This window comes from Siphateles boraxobius, unplaced genomic scaffold (assembly GCF_051911475.1).
Source record: "Siphateles boraxobius isolate OS27281-9 unplaced genomic scaffold, OSU_SipBor_1 19, whole genome shotgun sequence".
NCBI classification, from domain to species: Eukaryota; Metazoa; Chordata; class Actinopteri; order Cypriniformes; family Leuciscidae; genus Siphateles; species Siphateles boraxobius.
The window spans coordinates 27,602,715-27,621,543 of record NW_027508799.1 but is presented as its reverse complement, the minus strand read 5'-3'; the positions used below and the strand labels follow the sequence as shown (position 1 = coordinate 27,621,543).

The 18,829-nt window shown below is 38.2% G+C and overlaps 2 protein-coding genes across 5 annotated transcripts in view; both read right to left on the bottom strand.

Moving 5' to 3' along the window:
* The window catches only part of LOC143742040 (scavenger receptor cysteine-rich type 1 protein M130-like), a 75,164-nt gene that overhangs the window by 25,327 nt on the left and 31,008 nt on the right, over positions 1-18,829 (bottom strand). The gene's annotated exons all lie outside the window — the stretch shown is intronic.
* tmtc2a (transmembrane O-mannosyltransferase targeting cadherins 2a) overlaps positions 1-18,829 on the bottom strand; it is a 30,907-nt gene that overhangs the window by 2,137 nt on the left and 9,941 nt on the right. For all 4 annotated transcript variants that reach the window (XR_013205331.1, XR_013205332.1, XM_077234682.1 and 1 more), the window contains 8 exons: positions 9,777-10,368; positions 5,048-5,879; positions 4,848-4,962; positions 4,110-4,195; positions 3,202-3,386; positions 2,968-3,046; positions 2,128-2,249; positions 141-222 (listed from right to left, as the gene is read on the bottom strand). Coding sequence is in view for 2 of the 4 variants with exons in the window: in XM_077234682.1 (XP_077090797.1) it covers positions 141-222; positions 2,128-2,249; positions 2,968-3,046; positions 3,202-3,386; positions 4,110-4,195; positions 4,848-4,962; positions 5,048-5,879; positions 9,777-10,368 (2,093 nt within the window). In the remaining 2 variants the exon portion in view is untranslated. The remainder of the gene's footprint in view (positions 1-140; positions 223-2,127; positions 2,250-2,967; positions 3,047-3,201; positions 3,387-4,109; positions 4,196-4,847; positions 4,963-5,047; positions 5,880-9,776; positions 10,369-18,829) is intronic.

Below are 18,829 nucleotides of genomic sequence, written 5' to 3'. Positions count from 1 at the left end.
AAATTAATTATTAATAAAGACCACATTTAAGGAATAAAGGCCATATTTAAGGAAGACTCTATAAAATAATATTTCAAGTAAATTGAGCATTGATCAATAACTTTAGATCATTAGACATTAGGATTTGAATCAGATCCTACCGTAATGCATATAGCAGTTTCCTCTAGTAGGATCCAGCTCTATTGCATTCAGGAAGTAACGCTCTGCTTCAGACTTCTGTCCCTGTGGAGAAATTAAGAAATAATTACAACTACGCCCACCGTTACTATTAAAGGGACATAGTCGTAACCGGATCCTTTAAATTTGCCCTATATATGATGTTAGATGTTATCAAAGTGTGGGAAAGTACACTGGTGTGAGTGTTTCTCCATGTTTGATGTGCAATTGTCTCACTTTTTCTACAGTTCAGTGCTGATTGCTTCCATGTTGGTGTTACCTTTGCAAACGTTCTTGTCATAAGCAGTAAGGTTATATTAGACTTGCTTCACTGAACAGTTTTGTGGCAAACACTTCAGATAAGAGGATAAAGAAATACCTTGGAAAGCCGTAGCATTTCATGCTCTCATTGGCTGCGGTTCCTGAAAAGCATTCAACTATGTCCAAGAGCGTTTATCAAATGTATAGGCCTATAATACTTGAAGTCAGGGTTTCAAAAACCACTAAATACCTGCAGATTTGAATCCAAAAAGGGTAAATACAAAAAAAGCTATTGTTTAAGCCCCAGACCTTGATTTAATCTGTTGACTAAAGCGTTAAATTAGCTTTTAAAGACATATTTTCAATGTAAAACAAACCTTATAAACTTCAAGTTCAAAACAGACTGCTAAACTCAATACGAAGCTAAACGGAAAAGGAAACAGCAGTAAATGTCCTGAATCTTTTACGTTTTGGCCATCAAAAATGGTCTTGTGAGGTACATCATGACAACTTCAGTCATTTTGTCTGATGCTGTTCTGAGAATACACTGCAGTTCTTTAACAGGTGGTCAAAAGTTCACCAATAACCTGTTTTCAAGAAGGAAAAAGTAATTAAATTAAGCACGGTGCTTGAGGGGTAATAACCGGTTTTAATCTGTATGTATTAAGTGGACAGGCCATGTGTGGGTTTGGGGGGGGGTTGTTTAAAGTGAGCAAACAGGTTTGAGGCAACAGTCTGTACTCTTGACCAGCCGTGCCAAGACACAAACCCAAATCAGATTAGGAGGAGGATATGAGATATCACGTCCTGGGGGGGATGCAGCTGCTCGACCTTTCTTCATCACCCCTTCTCCATTTACATCATGGTGATCAGAGAGGAAAATATCACAGGGAGCAAGGGTTATTTCTTATGCATGGAGAGATGGGGTAGTGAAAGGGGTGGAATAAAAATGTGAAAATCTGAAAAGACAGGTTTCATTATTAACAAAATGATGTTGCAGTTGACGTCTGAGAGATGTTTTTGTGTCAGTGTTCCTCTCAAGGATGAATCAATTATTTCTTTCCTCAGCACTAAGAGTCTCATGAAGGGTCATCTGTGGCAAATGATTTTGATAACCAGATATCTTTGGATACTTCTTACCACTTCATCTCCCCATTTGTAGATTCAAATTAAACTAAATGCATTTAATATTTAATTACGCTTTCACAAATCTATTTAGCTTCAGGTGTTTACATTCATATTGAAAATGTAATAGCAACCACAGTGTGTCAAAAATATAGCAGCAAAAGTCTGAGACCACTAGTGAAAAAGCTTATATTTAACCTATTCTATTTAATAATATATTAATATTATTATTTAGGTAAAATAGAAGCATTGTCACTAGTGGTATAATATAATATTATTATTATTACTAGTAGTGGTGGTAGTAGTATTATCAATAATGATAATAATCATAACACCAACATGGATGGATGGATGGATGGAATGGATGGAAGGGATAGAATGGGATGGATCGTGGATGGAAGGGAAGGGATGAATGGAATAATGGATTCATTGATAAAAAAACAAATAAATAAACACCATGTCAATTGATTTGTTTTCAATGTGGGCTCAGACTTTCAGGGCTCAGACTCTCACTTTTGTGTTTGTGAAAGAAGAAAAGCTCACAAACACAAAAAAGGTAATAATGTAATAGTCAAGTTGACTCACCATGATAGACAGCAGTTTTCCATAGGTCAGGTGGGCAGGAACATGGTCAGGTTTGGCCTTCAGTGACTCTCTGTACCAATGTCCCGCCTCCTCAAGATTATTCAGCCTCATATACGCTTCACCTGAGGGCCAAAGTCAGAAGGACATCCAAAATTACCTAGAATTCCCTGGACTTCATGCCGACAAATCAAATGCAAAGAAAGCATATGTCGTTGGATTAGTTTGAGGAGTTATGGAAAAACTTTCCAAATATGCTTAGAGCTGATTCACAGACATTATTAAACCTCTGGAGCACTATGTTTGAAATTTATAGAGAAAAATTTTCGAAACAGCCTGATAACCCAAAACAAAAGTCCATCATGGTATGAGACTGATAATGACAGTATCATACAAGGGACAGAAACCATAAGCGTAACTGTAAGCAACTGAGCTTTCAAAAGACTACAAGTTAAACTTGCTATATTAAGGTTATAGGTTTGATTCCAAGGAAATGCATACACCTAAAAAATTCTAACTCTAAAGTCACTTTGGAAGCGTCTGCCAAAGGTATAAATGTAAACTCATCACATCTCCAGATACTGATTCAGTAATGCAAGGACATATTATCTATGTATCAGATTCCAGTCACATCTACAGACGTGACAAGATGTGACAATTATTTGGGATGGTTTTACAAATAAAGGTTCATTTTAAATATTTTATAATATATTTCAAAGTCACCTTTATTTTTATAACGTTTTATACAATAGAAATTTCAAAGCAGCTTCACGGTAATAAACAGGTAACATAACTAATGATTCAGACGTCATCAAATATGAAATATGAGGAATAAACACTGACCCATCATGTTGTACAAACTCTGCGGTGCGAACTGTCGTGGCATCTTTTGAACAGCCTCTTTATAAATTGAAAGCGCCTCCTATACGACAAACAAAAACAGCCTGTAACAATGTGACAAAAAGAACTGTAAAGTATAAACATCCAGCAATTCATACAAGAACATTATTGGATTCATCTAAACTGGGTTATGCATGTAGATTTCAATCAATACTCAATGAATGAGCCGAGCTGTACCTCATGCTGGCCCTGCTCATGAAGCATCTTGCCCAGGTTGTACAAGCAGCTGGTGACGGAGCTCTTGTGGGCGTGAGGGTCCTTCAGATTCTCATCAGGGATATCCGCGCAAGTGTGGAATGTGCGCTTGGCCTCTTCGATATTCCCCTGGGAGACCAGGATGATGCCCACGTTCAAGTATGCAGCTGTGAAAATCAGGACACAAGTAAGAGACTGACTCTGATGGTCAAAATTATTTGTAAGTAATTACATACAAATACATAAGTATTTGGGCACCATTTTAGATTATAAATTGACACCAATACAGACACTATATATGTAAAAAAGCTAATCAGAGACTGTTTTTTAAGAAAGTTGAAGGGGTTTAATGTTGATAGATCACTTCTGAAAACTTTTTATTCATCCTTTGAGTCAATTTTAACCTTTGCTATGATTTGCTGGTTTGGCAATTTGAGTGTAATTAACAAAAAACCACTGGGAAAAACTGTAAACATATGTGGGAAAATAATTGGCACTGATCTCAACAGCATTGAGCATGTGTACGAGGCCAGAGCTACACGGGCAATGGCCATTTTGGCTAACATCACTCACCCACTACACTCTGAGTTTTGCCTCCTACTATCAGGAAGGAGGTATATACATAACGAAAACGTGCCAGGTCCAACAGATACCTGAGATCATTTGTACCATCAGCTGTTGGGTTTCTCAACACACTATAGGTACATGTATATTTTTGTTTTTATCCATTTATTATCTCATGTTTTTTTTTGTTTTTGTGCGAATGTGTATGTATTGGCTACCTGTTGTGAACCAAATTGCCCCTTGGGGACATTAAAGACATTTCAATTCAATTCAATTCAAATGAAATCAAAATGATGAAATAAGTGAAACTGAATAGCTGAACTCACAGGCCAGAGTCGGTCTGCTCCCGATGGCCAGTTTATAGTAACGCAGAGCCTCAGAGAAGCGCTCACTCTCCTGTAGCAGCAAACCACTAGATGAAATAAAATTTAAAAAAAAAAAATCACACACAGGTTTTAAGCTTGAGAAATGATCTGTGAAGCAATATGAACATATAAGTTTGTCCAAGGACCAGAACGTGGCAATGAAACATGGAGGTTTATTCTCCTCTCCAGGGTTAATGAGTGTTAGAGGTGTTTCACACTTCCCTTCTTGCCTGCAAATCAGGACTAATGAAATCCCCGTCACACACACAAGCCCTAAGAGAGAGATACGGCAAATACTTGCACTGCTCCTCAACCTCCCACTTTAGTTTTCTGAATGCTAAGTATGACTTTCCCCTCACAAAGTCTTTTTGAAAGGGGGGAGCACCTTTATAAAAATTATATGTACAATAAAATAGTTAAAAATGAACAATATTATAGCACATTTCCATTTTTGTACATCTGTTCATGTCTGGTGCCCTGCAAAAGTCATGTTCAATGGATTATGTCAGTTTCCATGGAAAACTGGCTCAGATAAAGTGCTGTATGACCTTGACAAAACCAAGAGAGAGAGGGAGAGAGAGAGAGAGAGAGAGAGAGAGAGAGAGAGAGAGAGAGAGAGAGAGAGAGAGAGAGAGAGAGAGAGAGAGAGAAAGACAGTGTGGTGTAGGTAAAAAAAAAGTTCAAAGTTATTGTACTCACAGGTTGTAGAGCATATCAGCCATATTGCCCCGGTAATAAAGAGCATTTCTATACGCCCTCTCAGCCTCAGCCATCTTGCCCTGGTTCTTCAGGACATTACCCAGGTTACCCCAAGCTGAGAGAAACATGAAATCTCACTAGAATATTTATTTTGTAGATAATATATCAGATATTGCAGAATACAAACTCTTTAAACCCACCTTTTGCAGGGTTGACAGCAATGCCAGACCTGTACAGCATCTCTTCACTCTGCCAGTCCTGGTTCCTCCTCACAGTCTTCAGGCTGTAGAGAAGCACTAGGCCTGTGGCACAGGTCAGCAGGAGCGCTTTGGAGCATCTCAAACTACAGCGCATGAACATGCTCCTAAACCCGACAGTCACGAGCAGACAGAAGCCCATACTGGGGATGTACAGCACTCGCTCGGCCACTACAAAGCCCACATAGAAGAACATGTTAGTGGCTGGGATGAAGGGCAAAACCAGCAGCCCGAGGGAAAAGACCACCACGTTCTCTGTGGCTGGGAGGGATTTTTGAGGGGTTTTGAGAGGTTTGTGATAACCATTACTTTTAGGAGAGCTCGAGTCCCTGTAGTGATTGTCATTGTGATTATGACTGTATCCGTTAGTTGCAGACTTTCCATTGCTCATATAGGATTTTCCATTGGTTTCACTGATTTTTGAGGACTGTAGCAGTGGCCTTCTCAGGCCAAACCATGCCAGGAGAGCAAATCCTGAGTAAAACATAACAGACTGAAGGTTCCTCCAATCAGCGATGGCTTTGAGCAGAGGAACGGCATCCATTGACCAATCAAAGCTAAGTTTGTCAGGACAGAGGAGGAGCCAGGCATTGACAGCTGGCAGGTACAGGAACGTAAGCGCTCTGGTCAGGAAGTGAGGCGAGTCAGCTGCTGGGTTGTCTGAGTTGGAGAAGTTTGGCGGCTTGTTGCCCATCCAGTAAAATCGAGCTGTGAGCAGAATCATTCCCCAACCAACCAGCCAGGCTAAACTGACCAACAAGTGCATGTTCCTCCTCTAGAAAATGAAGAGAACAAAATGGATCATTTTACATTTCGACTTTGTTTCTAAAAAAAAAAAACAATGTCATTCCCACCACATCTAAAGTTATGTATTGTGTTTAATCGCATTTTGAAATGGAAATGATGATAATGGAAATTACATGAACATTTCAAGAAAAAATGCCCAACAATTTTGTCTTTCTAAGTCTATTCTGAGGAGTTAAGGCTAAGCTCATAGCTAGCATTTTATGTATGATAATGATGAAGGCATGTTAAACAAATGTTCCCAAGACAGCTTAATATAACAAATTTACATTTACAATAAAATACAATACAAATTTAATGTAACAAATTTAAAAAATGAAATAAAATAAAATAAATAAAAAGACATCCCATGGTGCATAAAACTACCTGAAGAAAAAAACACCCCTTTGCATTTATACTGCATATAACAGTCTTTTGAGCGAAAGAGAGAAACATCTTTTCTTGTATAATTGCCTCTTCGGCACAGCATGACTATTGACAGAGTGCATTCTGGGGAAATCAAGCTCAAAGACTGGGGAAATTAGATGCCATGAATATCGATTCTTTATTTCACACACAATGGGTCAGAAACTTATGGGCTAAAGCCACGATAGATCCTCTGCTTCCACTAAGTGACACTTTAATCTACAATTCAGATATGGTGGAACTGAATGAGCTCTATTTCATCACCTGTTTTTGTTCATGATCTTTTGTACCAAACTGTCAAAATCAATCTTAGACTGGAGATACCATAAATACCTTCCAACTAAGATGTAAAGGACAATCATCAGACAAGAAGCAGTTATCCTCAATGTCATGATGGCAGTTTTCTCTGCTTATAAAGTTTGTGCATAAGGTCATGTTTCAACTTAGTAACTAAACAAATAAAACTCATGCATAAAACAGAACAAATGGTCTCAGCATTTCATGCAAATCCAGACAGAAATAGGCTGGGCATTGGAGGATGTTGATGAACTGAACTCATTACGCTGCAGTTCTTAAAGAGGACAAAGGAGGAGTTTGTTTTAGCTGCTGCTTATCACTGCACTCACAAAGAGGAAAGTTGTAGGTTTACAGCCTTCTCCATTGGGAAACCATCAAAATCTAATCAGAATCTTTCCGTTTTTAACATCAAGAAAAATATAGCAGCATCATATAATATCTCAACCAGTAAACCTGCTGTAGTCTAAACATTAATACCTTTGAGATGCATGATAGGTGTTAAGGAAATGTGAGATCCACAGCATCATTTCACAGCCTAATTTCCTGTCACAGCATAAATGCCGCCACATTAATCAAATTGCTGACGGTTTATGAGAAAATTTCCCGCATGCACAGCATTAAGACAAATGAGCCAAAATATTGTGTGTCATCGTTGAACCTTAAATAGACTACGAAGCATTTCTTGTGAAGCTGGAAAGATTTATTTAACTCTAATCAGTCATTCAATTTTTTGTATTTCCCCCCTTAAAGGAATAGTTCACTTAAAACTGAAAATTCTGTCATCATTTACTCACCCTCAAGTTGTTTCAAACCTGTATGAATTTCTTTCTTCTGTTGAACACAAAGGAAGATATTTAGAAGAATGCCTGCAACCAAAGAGTTGATGGACCCCATAGACTTACATAGTAGTTTTTTTCCCTACTATGGAAGTCAATATATGTAAATATCTTCCTTTGTGTTCAGCAGAAGATATAAGTTCATACAGGTTGAAACAACTTGAGGGTGAGTAAATGATGACAGAATTTTCATTTTTAAGTGAACTATTCCTTCCAATCAAACTAAAACTCTCTCTTTTTTTCAGAATAAAGACCAATTCACACTGCACCGACAGACGCTGACCGATGCGGACAATAACCAGATTACAGAGCGTCACTTCTCAGACATTCAACCAGATGAACAGCAAACATGTTCAATCAGCAAAAATAAGCGCCAGCCAGAACCCGACAAAGTGCCATTTGTCAGTGCGAATTGGCCTTAAGACAGGTTGACTGGTGGTGTGGAGATCCTGCTATAAACCAGCAGCCATGTGCACCATTGCTATGGAGAAAAAGGGCAGAACGCATTCCAGACAATCACCCCAAGCTTTATCTCATCTCAGCCCGATTAGAGAGCAAATTAGATGAAAAATTGCCCTCTATCTGCATTGTGCGCTCGTATGGCCAACCTCAAAACTAATCTACTGAGTATTGTTTTAGACTCACACCGCATTCAGCTCAAATCAAAGCAATATCATATATCAGGGGTGTTTGTAGCCTCTAGAATATCAATGAGGGCACCCTATCTGTTTTCATTACCCTGATACGCATTCATTACTGCATGAATGTAAAGTCTGAGACATGTGGCATTAAATATACAAAGTCAGTGCCTCCTCGTTGTTCAAAAACCATTTCGGAAGATCCTTTGGGATCTTTTATTATTGACTATTCCTTCTGCATTTAATGAGGCCCCTGTGAAACACTGAAAGCCAATGAGCCGGTTTTCCACCACGGGAATAAGAGTGAACGAGAAAGTGCTTTGATAAAGAGAAAGAGAGGAAGTGAGGGCATGGTTTCCTCTCTTCCTCCTCATCCTCCTTTTTCTCCCACTGTTTGCGTTCCCATGCTCTAGTGGCCGTCTGGAGAGTTTGTAATCGTTCGCTGTCGCCCCTCTCGCGCACCTCATGATTACCAGCAAGAAAAGCCGGAGACACGGGCAGAGAGGCCATGATAAAGAGCCCAGATGTGCTGTGGGGTTGGCATCAGTATACAGAGTCTGGACTGGTAAGATTACTCTTGCATTATTGTCTGAAATAGGGTGGAGGAGAGCTGCAAAAATTCTCATTTATCATCATATTGATAAAAAGTGACATTTAAAGATTTGTTCTGCATATTATACTGAACAGGTCATGAGTGTAAGTGTGATAATTCCCACAAAATCATTGTACAGCTAAATGGAATCAAATGTGCAGTATTACTATAGTAAATGGAATTTGCCATCATGTAATACTTGCCATTTGTCTGTTTAATAGGGTAATTCATCTTCTTCATCGTAATTCAGGTTAGGACACAGTAAAATACCCCTTTTATATGAAAACTTTTGTCTATTTTCAAGGTTTGCATAGACACTAATCACATTTTTTTTTTTTTGCGAAAATTATTAAAACAATGATGATGCAATAAATATTTTAAGTGCCCACACATTCATGAAAAATCACACAGATATAACTGTTTTAGAAATGTACTGCACCTCAGATGAAACTAATAATAGGACTGATAAAAAAAAAAATTGTTTTGACTGTTTTTTGCCATAGAGACTTACCTGACTGGTCTACAGGTCTTTACTTAAGTTTTATTATAACGTTACACTAAAACATTTACATTTTCTAGGGTAAAGGCCCATTCACACCAAGAATGATAACTATAATGATAGCTATATTAGCGTCCACAGATATATTAGCACGCTACAGTTTTGTCATCTGTCACTTTAAATGTTTGAGCTCTTTAAAGCAGTATGGATTCTGATTGGCTGTCATTGTTTTCATCCTTTATCAGCTAAAAAAAAAAGAGCTCAGAAAGTGATTTAAATGATATCGTTTCTCCGTGCCATTTGTCATTATAGTTGTGGTGTGGACTCTGCTATTCGTTTTATATTTAGAAAGATTTTTAGAGCAATATCTTTCATTATAGTTATCGTCCTTGGTGTAAAAGAGCCTTTATTCTCAGATTTTCCAGCATTAAAAAAATACAGGTTTTCTAAGATGGATAGGAACTCTTGAGACTCTGAAATTATGTTAGTATAAGAAATTTAGCCTGTTCAGATTCAGGACCTTGTTTCTATCACATTGGTGCCGCTATTGCATTTTCATTTGGACTTGGAGCAGATCCACACAATGAGAATCAGATCTCACCTTCAGTATCATCATCACTATTTGCCGGAGTCGCAGACGATGCACAACACAGAGGTCATAAACGGCTGACAAGGCCAGAACAGTCACTCCCTGTTCCTTCCACAGCAAGGCCGCCGCAGCAGCACCCAGACTCCCGGCCAGCCACAGCGTTGCCTGCCACACAACCCCGCTCGAGTGCGATGCGTTGGGCCTGAGACGGCAATATTGGGTGTAACAGAGCAGGGACAATAAGAAGCAAAACGCTGCTCCCACATCTGCTCGCCCCACCACCCCAGCTACCGCTTCGGTGTGTATGGGATGAGAGGCGAAGAGCAGTCCCGCCAGCAGGCTCCACGGTCCTCCACCCAGTAGAAGGCCACAAAATGCAGTGAAGAGTGCAGTGACACAGCAGTGCAGGCCCACGTTGAACAGGTGGTAGCCCCGGGGGTCCAGACCACCCAGGACGTAGTTGAGGCGGAAGGAGAGGGTGCAGAGGGGGCGGAAGGACTTGTGGCTGCCGCTGTGGGTGAGCAGAGTGCCCCAGAAGTCATCGTACAGGATGTTCGTCCATGGAGTGTCCGGTAGGAGGTCTTGGTTGGTTTTGATTGCTCGGCTAAAGATGGAGAAAGAATAAAGAGGTAAGATGAAAAATAGGTACCATATTGCATGAATGAAAAAAAAAAGACATTTAAAATAGCATTAACAATAAAAGTGGCATGGAACTTCTCTGCTTCACACACATTTTTAATGTTTATTTATAACAATTAATGGAGGATGCCACCAGATCAGACCCAGCATCAAACATCTTTACAGTTTTAAAGACATTACCTGACTCCATTAATCTGTCTATATAACACACTTCACAAACAGTAACAAGAAAGATTTCAATCATCACTTGGATCCCAAGACTATTACCATTGGTTTTTTTTTTGTAACAAAACAATTAGTCAAAATAAAATAATATATTATTGATAATAATAATATTCAATTTATACATATCTTTCCCTGTTATAAGAACGGAAATTGGTAACAGTGCCTGTTTCACCATGCATTAAATAAAGCCATCACTATCCTGCTATCCAGTCAGTGACAGTAGCACAATATATATGCGCTTTCTTAATGTGTTCTCCAGTTTAATGTATTCTTTTCATTCATGATTGGCAATGATGTAGGAGGGCAGCTGCTTTAAATATTTAAATTACAATGATTTTCAAAGGGCAAGATTGAGATGCAAGGCCATAGGGAATTGAACACATATTGCTCAGAGTACAAACGAATAAAAAGTGAGGCGAAATAGTTTTATCCTAAAAAAATAAAAGTGATATTTTTTTTAAATAAAACAAAAGAAAGTCAGAGGGGAAATCGTACAATAGCTAGAAGGAAGTAATGTGGAGTGCAATAAACATCTAACAAAAATACATAAAAAAAGGAACAAATACCCAAGAAAAAACTAAGAATAATACGTTTTCAGTCTGTGTTGTGTAGTGGCAGTTAATACATCAGGCACTCAGTACAAATGGAGCAGTTTCCTGTGACCCATATCTCTGTCTATAGAGCTCTCTGTGACTCCATGAGAACGCCTGCACTTGTTTTCAACTCAGGAAACACAATGCTGGGAAAGTGAAGAGATCGACGGCCATCATCACGCTATGACCCCTGCAGTGAGGTCTCAGCTCGATCATCACATATCAGATGATGCATACCACAAATGTTACTGTTACTACAAATAACACCTAACATAAAATAACCATCACTCTTAATACTTTCCTCACCCATTTTAAATGAGTGCCAATGGGTCATTATTCGCCAGACATTACAACCATCTGCTTTGCCCTTTGTGAAATTCCACGCAGTAGATCATGAAATGTTCATAAATGGACCACAGTGTTTGCAAACAATTGAACACTTATTAACACTTATCTGGAATTATGTTGTGTACATCTGTCTATAATGTAATCTTGTTCTAACTGGGCCACAGCAAATCAGATTACTGTGAATATAGTTTGGTCCATTAAGAGCAGCTTTACTCTGAGGTCATGACTGAAGGTATTAGCAAATACTATGCATTGCTGTTAAACTATTACAAACACACTCAGAAGCAAAGATGTGATTGAGAGAGAGACAAACAAACGTACCCTGTGTGTTTAGATTTTGTGTGGTCCAATCAAATTTAGATAACCAAAGATGCTCATGGGTAGACGGCTGTGACACTGACCACTTGAGCGTCTCCAAAATATTTAAGTTTTAAAGCGAGGTCTGCGCCTCCACTTGCCATCCCTTATTTAGTCCAAAGATAAGCAGTGCCTAAGAAAACTGGTTGTTATGTATGAGGTTTATCTGTGGACCATGAGAAGGAAAACTACTCAAGACATGACGGCCTTCCTAAAATTTACGTTTTCCTAAAATCCGAAATGTGTCATTTGTCACCATGAGGAACTGGAAAAATGCAGTTGTATCTTGGAGTATCTATCCTTGCTCAGTGGCAATACACTTTACACCACATACATTTAATGTTTTCGGCTTCCAGTGTTTATAATCTCTATAAATCACTTGTGAGTCGTCCTACAAAGCCACTCAGTCACTAAGAGTTCAGAAGGTTAATGCAGTTAAATGAGAGGGCGGCTGGATGTGCAGTCATTATTCTTTTCCAACGCAGCGGGTGCTATGAAAGTAATCAGATTAAGTGTGTAGTTTAGGGTATAAGGTGAATTTATATACTGACTGCCTATTAAAGATGAACAACATATTGTACACAACTAGTTGGTGGGTCGCAAAAACAACTAATCAGTCCTATATAATTAGACCAATTCCAGACAAACTTGAAAATGCTTTATAATAAATTATTAATAATAAAAAAGTAAATTTAAAAAAAAATTAGTAACAACAGCAAAAGTTAATATTTCTAAAATGAAATCAGAGAGGCTATTCGACCAGCTACAGATTAGCGCACAGTACTGAAGTGGGATGAAGAGCGATTGAATCCCTGCACAGGGAAACATGCCTGTGGTGTTAATCTGACGCTAACAGGATTACAGGCAAGTCATAGAGCCAGAGTATTTTAGGGGCACAGTTGTGGGACAAGGTCTTAATCACTTTAAACCTGTTCCAACAGAGATGTGTGCAATCCTTGTGTTTGTGCTTTTAACAAACTCACTAATGAAAAGCAATTAGGTGGTTAACTTGTCTTAGAAAATAAATGAACTAAACAACTGCTATTGAACATAAAGCGTTAACTGTAGATACTGATGTTTTTCCAACAGATTCAAGCAAATCCCATTTGCAGTCTTTGCAGCCACATGTTGGCAAGTAATCATAAAATTTCTATAGAAAACAATTTTGGGGAAAATTGGCATCAGCTTTAAACAACACACTCATAAATGTCACTGCATTCACAAATGACGGATTTGTTTCATTTAATTCATACTGGCAAGAGTTCTCCATTTGTTTTTGCAGAGACCAAGTGTAAAAACACCCATTAGGCCATAAAGCAAAGCCTAAGATGGTTTTAATATGCTATGGTACACAACATATGATATAAATCATAAACTCATTATAGCAGAAATGCCCGATTCTACTGATCCTATCTCCCATATGGCTTCTGGCTATAACATCACCACAACAAATCACTGTGCACTCCACTTTCAATCAGCCTCAATATCACCCGTCATACGTCTGAAACACAACATATACATTACCAGTAAAATGTTTAGATAAAAATGACCAAATGTATGTTTCTTGTGATCTGAAAGCTTATGCTTAAATGCTTGAAATTAGATTTGTTAGCAATATAAAGTGTCTACGTAAGAATAAAGCTTCTGACTGGTCACAACATGTATCAAATTGAAGTATGTGAATTATTTCATAATTAATAATTGTATTGTCTTGACAGACAGTGCAGCACTACACAGTTAAAGGGAATCTTTTATCCAGCAATAATAAATTCAATACCACAATTCATCAATATACATTCATGTTAAAGGCATCTACTATAGGGTCAAGCCGTTAATGCCAAACTGAAGTAAAGAGGCAGTGATCAGAGCCACCAGGCACTCACAGCTGGCCAGATGTTTAGGCCAACTCTGGCATGAGCTTTTAACTAGTCCAAGATCTTGATTAAGATGTTTCCCTCTTGTCTACTGGAACCCATTCATGAGCGCAAAAATGTATAACAGCCAATCAGCGAACACATACTTTTTTTCCACCCATCAAAGATGCTGGCCAAGTGGGGTGGAGCAGGAAAACAGCAGTGTCCTTCAGTGCTAGACTCTTTCATCTGCTCAGAGAATACTGCCTGATTACTGTAGATCAACAACAGCTAGCAACTACTAGAAGTTCTACACAACACACACACACACACACACACACACGTAAAAAAAAAAAAATAACCAAACTAATTGGACATATGATTTGTTTTCTTTTAAAAAAGGAGTAGAATTTCCCAGATTTAAAACCCCAAATAGTATTTTTGTAACAAATATATAAATAAATACAGATATACTGCATCCATTTTGCTTTTGACTGAAAAGAACACAATTTACATTTTAAACTCAAACAGACCCCAACTCAAAAACGTGTCATGCACTGATGGGCCTGACCCAAACAGCACTGATTTACAATCATTTTAATGATCTGAGCAGACCCAATGAGTATCTGTGATACTTCTCACTTTGACAATTGATCTGAGAGCTTCCTCACTACACCAGAACTGACATTGATCTCCAGCAGGAGCCATCTGGGCTAATCCCAGAGCAATGTCATGCTAATGGTATAGCCATTTCACTCAGCACAAAGAAGCCTTGTTAGCTCAATGATGGATGTAGTCCATAAGAAGCCCAGTGGTAGAGGAAGCCACAGAGAAAACTGCAGTTAAAGGAAATCAATGTCTTATAAAACCACTGCAGTCCGGTCAATCAGGCACATCGCCTGGCTCTACTGAGGATTTAAACTGGAGTATTTCACAACTTTAAAGCTCTGACAGTTTTAAACAATCAAGCCTAATCAATTAATTAAAGTAGCTGTGAGCATGTATTTCATGCTCAGAAAACTTATAGAAACTACTACCATAAACATTATATTATGTTATTTTACTGTATATTATATTATCTTTTAAATATTTTCATTTTAATAAATTGAAGGACAACAAAAATACTTTCCAGCATCTGCAAACCTGCTACTGTAAAAGCCTGAGAAAGCCCTGATTTCCTCACTTCTCATAGTCCAGACCCTGTAGAGTCTCACCGTCTGAATGCTGTGATGGATGTGGAGCTGCACATCTGGAAAAGTGTGAGCTTGAAGTGTTTCTTGGCCCTCTATTGAGATCCTTTTAATGAAAATATATATGCAAGCCTTCTCTATATAAAATGTGAATGGAGCACAAATGCTCTTACCAGGCAATGACTGGAGCCTTTAACAGTGATAGTTTTCATAACATACATGGCTGCTATAAAATCCAGTTAAAACTAGATTTATAGGGCCACCCAACAGTGCACCAGTGCCTTGATCCGGACTGTATTGCATTTCAACACAAATGCATGTTCAAAACCTACATTACAGAAACATAACTAGGCAGTGAAATATTATCAGCTGCATATCCTGATCCACATCTTCTGTTGTCTGGATAGGCAATAATTGAGTCTAAGGAGTTAATTAAAAGCTAATGTCTACAGTGTCTGCTCAGCGGTGATAAATGTTGGCCTTGATTAAATTCTCACAGTGCCCGTTTCTCCCAGCGACGAACCACGTCTGTCTACTCACTGCCTTATCACACAAATCAAAAGGTAGGCAGAAGAACCACCCCAGGGACTGATGCTAATTTGATGGTACTTTTGAGGTCTGGTGCCTCTAATGATCATAGATGGTTTGACTCCATTCCCCATAATATTTACATTTATTCATTTAGCTGACGCTTTTATCCAAAGCGACTTACAATTGCTATATTTCAGAGGTCGCACGCCTCTGGATCAACTAGGGGTTAAGTGTCTTGCTCAGAGACACATTGGTGTCTCACAGTGGATTCAAACCCGGGTCTCTCACACCAACGGCATGTGTCTTATCCACTGCGCCATATAAGATTAAGGGATACTTAAACATATAATGCATTCTGTAAGTAAATAAACTAGCTTTTTTCTTTCTTTTTTTTAATCCTTACTTTAACTAACTGGTACCAAGTTTTCAGTTCCATCAAGATTAAATACAGATGTAGGTATAACCTAACACAAATTTTAAAAAGTATGTTAAAATAAATGCCATTTGGTTTTATGTTTAAATCTAATGCAATGACATTCATACAAAAAGTATCCATGCTATAGTAATTTTTACTCTAGTAAACAAATTCTCACTCTGTCTGTTCCAATCTTACTCTGGTTTTGCATCTGTATGATACATGTCTTGTGTTATCAGCACGAGTAAGGTAAGCTGGATGTCACCGTGACCTAAAAACTCCCACCTGCTAGAAGACAGCTGAATGCATTCAGACTACAGTGGGGGACGAGAGTGAAAGTGAAGTGTACAATGCCACAAATGAAGAACAGCAGGATCTTTGGGTGCTCCTTCACTGTCTGACCGACACAGACTAGTCATTAAAAGACACAAAACTCGGAAGAAACAAGACAAAACAGACAATGAAGGCAAAAAGAGAAAAGCCTAGACCTATTGATCACATTCTATTCTTCATCTGTGTTCTTCATCCATTCCTCCCTGACCTCTCTTTGTAACAGTTTTCAGGATGTTCACTAATTGGCAAGCGACCAGCTGTGTCCGGCAACTACCTATTCCTATAAAACGCCACATAAGCAAAGCGAAAGCTCACAAGGCATGTACATGTTCCAAATCTGCCATGGTTTGAATTAGTTTATGTAATCTGACTTTTGTTCCACTATGAAATCTTCAGTGAGCAAGGCAAGAAAGAATGGACATTAGCTGCATCCCAAGCTCCCAATTCAGACGCTTCATTTGAATGGCAAATGCAAATTCTTATTTTCCCGGTCTACGAAAGGATAGAACGAGTGGATGCTTCACAGCCTAGACTATTCCAAAATTCATAACCCGTCGGTGAAGAAATGATTTTTTTTTTAAGAGAAAATACCGGATTCCACTTTTGAATGCAAGTGTTGGGTTTCAACTTACTCAAATACAACGCTCAGGGAACAAACGCTACAAATATAAAATAAAAAAACTTTTAAACTAAAGGTTCAAATGTTGACATTTCTCACTAAATGCAATTTTATATACTTCATAATCTTTATTATGTACATTAATGGACAAAGATAAACATATTTAGACAAGTAGTGAACTCGGTTTTGTTTACAGACAGGTGAATATAACTTTCAAAAAAAAATTACAAACATTATGCCGGTTGTCATTATGCTGCTTGTGTTAATTCAGTTTATCAGCCAAATATTTGAGTTCTGAGTATTAAAGGGATAGTTCACCCAAAAATTTAAATTCTGTCATCATTTACTCACCTTGAAGTTGTTCCAAACCTGTCTGAATTTATTTGTAAGAAGATATTTTGAAGAATGTTGGTAACCAAACAATTTCTGGTCTCCATTGACTTCCATATTATTTTACTACTATGGAAGTCAATGGGGACCGGCCTCTCTTTGATTACCAACATTCTTCAAAATATCTTCTTTTATGTTCAACTTGTGGGTAAGTAAATGATGACAAGTTTCATTTTAGGTGAACTATCCCTTTAAGGACAGATAAACACTTGGACTTAATCACTGTATTATGAGAGGAGAATGAAAGGCAGCCACTGTATGAGTACAGTATGTGTCATTGTTGACTACCCAAAATTCCTTGCATTTGGCCAATAGTAGTTTGAAACTGCAAATATTTCATTTATATTTAATAAATATTATTTTATTTTCAACTTTAGAGAGGCCCACTTTTCATGATCCAATCAATGCCTGATGGATAAAATCTGCTCTACATTTATCATCACATTAAACACCTGGTTTTACTTGGAAGTGTGTCACATTATGGATGTAAAATGGGTTGCGGACTGCAACCTATATTCACTTCGAGTTGACAAGAAATTGATGGAAGATAATGACTAAAATAGGGAGGAAACGAGACAGACAGAGGAGAGAAAGATGGAGAAAGAAAGATATTACCTGCTGGAGAGACGTATACTGCTGGATCACAGTAATCTATTACCTCATGCATGGTGAATATTTGCTTCATATTGAGTGGCAGAAATGTCCATTTCATCAAAAACTGACAAGATGATGTCTGAGAATGAAAGTCATACCGGAGAGAAATTCAGACACTCAAAACAGATAAACACAGCAGGCAGCAGTTTATCTAAATCACACTCTGAAATATGGTTTCTTTCCGTTTATTGAAATCAAGTGAGGCCAGATAAAACACAAACTCCAGGGCCTGATGGTGTGATGTTACTAGAGCCAGACACCGCATGAGTAATAATACTATCTGTGAGCCAGATAAGAGAAAAACAGCATTGAGAAATGAGCAGGGGCTCCTTTTTCAGCCCATGATTTGAAAAATATGTCTCAAATCCTATTAAAATCGGATGGAATGTAAACATTCAAGGGACAGATCAAACCCTTTCCCTTGCCTCATTATTTAAAAAAAACTATATTTCAAAATAGGTCAATCAAAAACAATCACTTTGATTATGACATCACAACCATGAGCACATTAACATATGCAAATGACCTCGGTTTTGATCGACTGGGTGGTCGTAAGTTTTAAGGAAGCTGTGTTTTCTTCCCTATTGTCATGTATATATCCGAATAAAACGGCTTCTTAAACAAGAAAAAATGTCGGGCAAGATTTTATTTTGTCCATCAGGAATTGATTAAATCGTTGAATCATTGTAGTTTGCAATTGCTGTGATCTCATGTGAGTGACAGGTTGTCCCGACCTCGAGGCAAAAAAAGGCTTTAGAGAAGAGATGTCGCTGCAGTGGAGGGGAAGGTAGAAAATGGTCTTACTACTAAAAAACATTATATTAGAAGGTAGAAAACACCAAAACAATTATATGCGGACAAAAGCTCCTCACGGTCTATCTGACAAAATTGTGCATGCAAACCCTCCATCCCTGTACA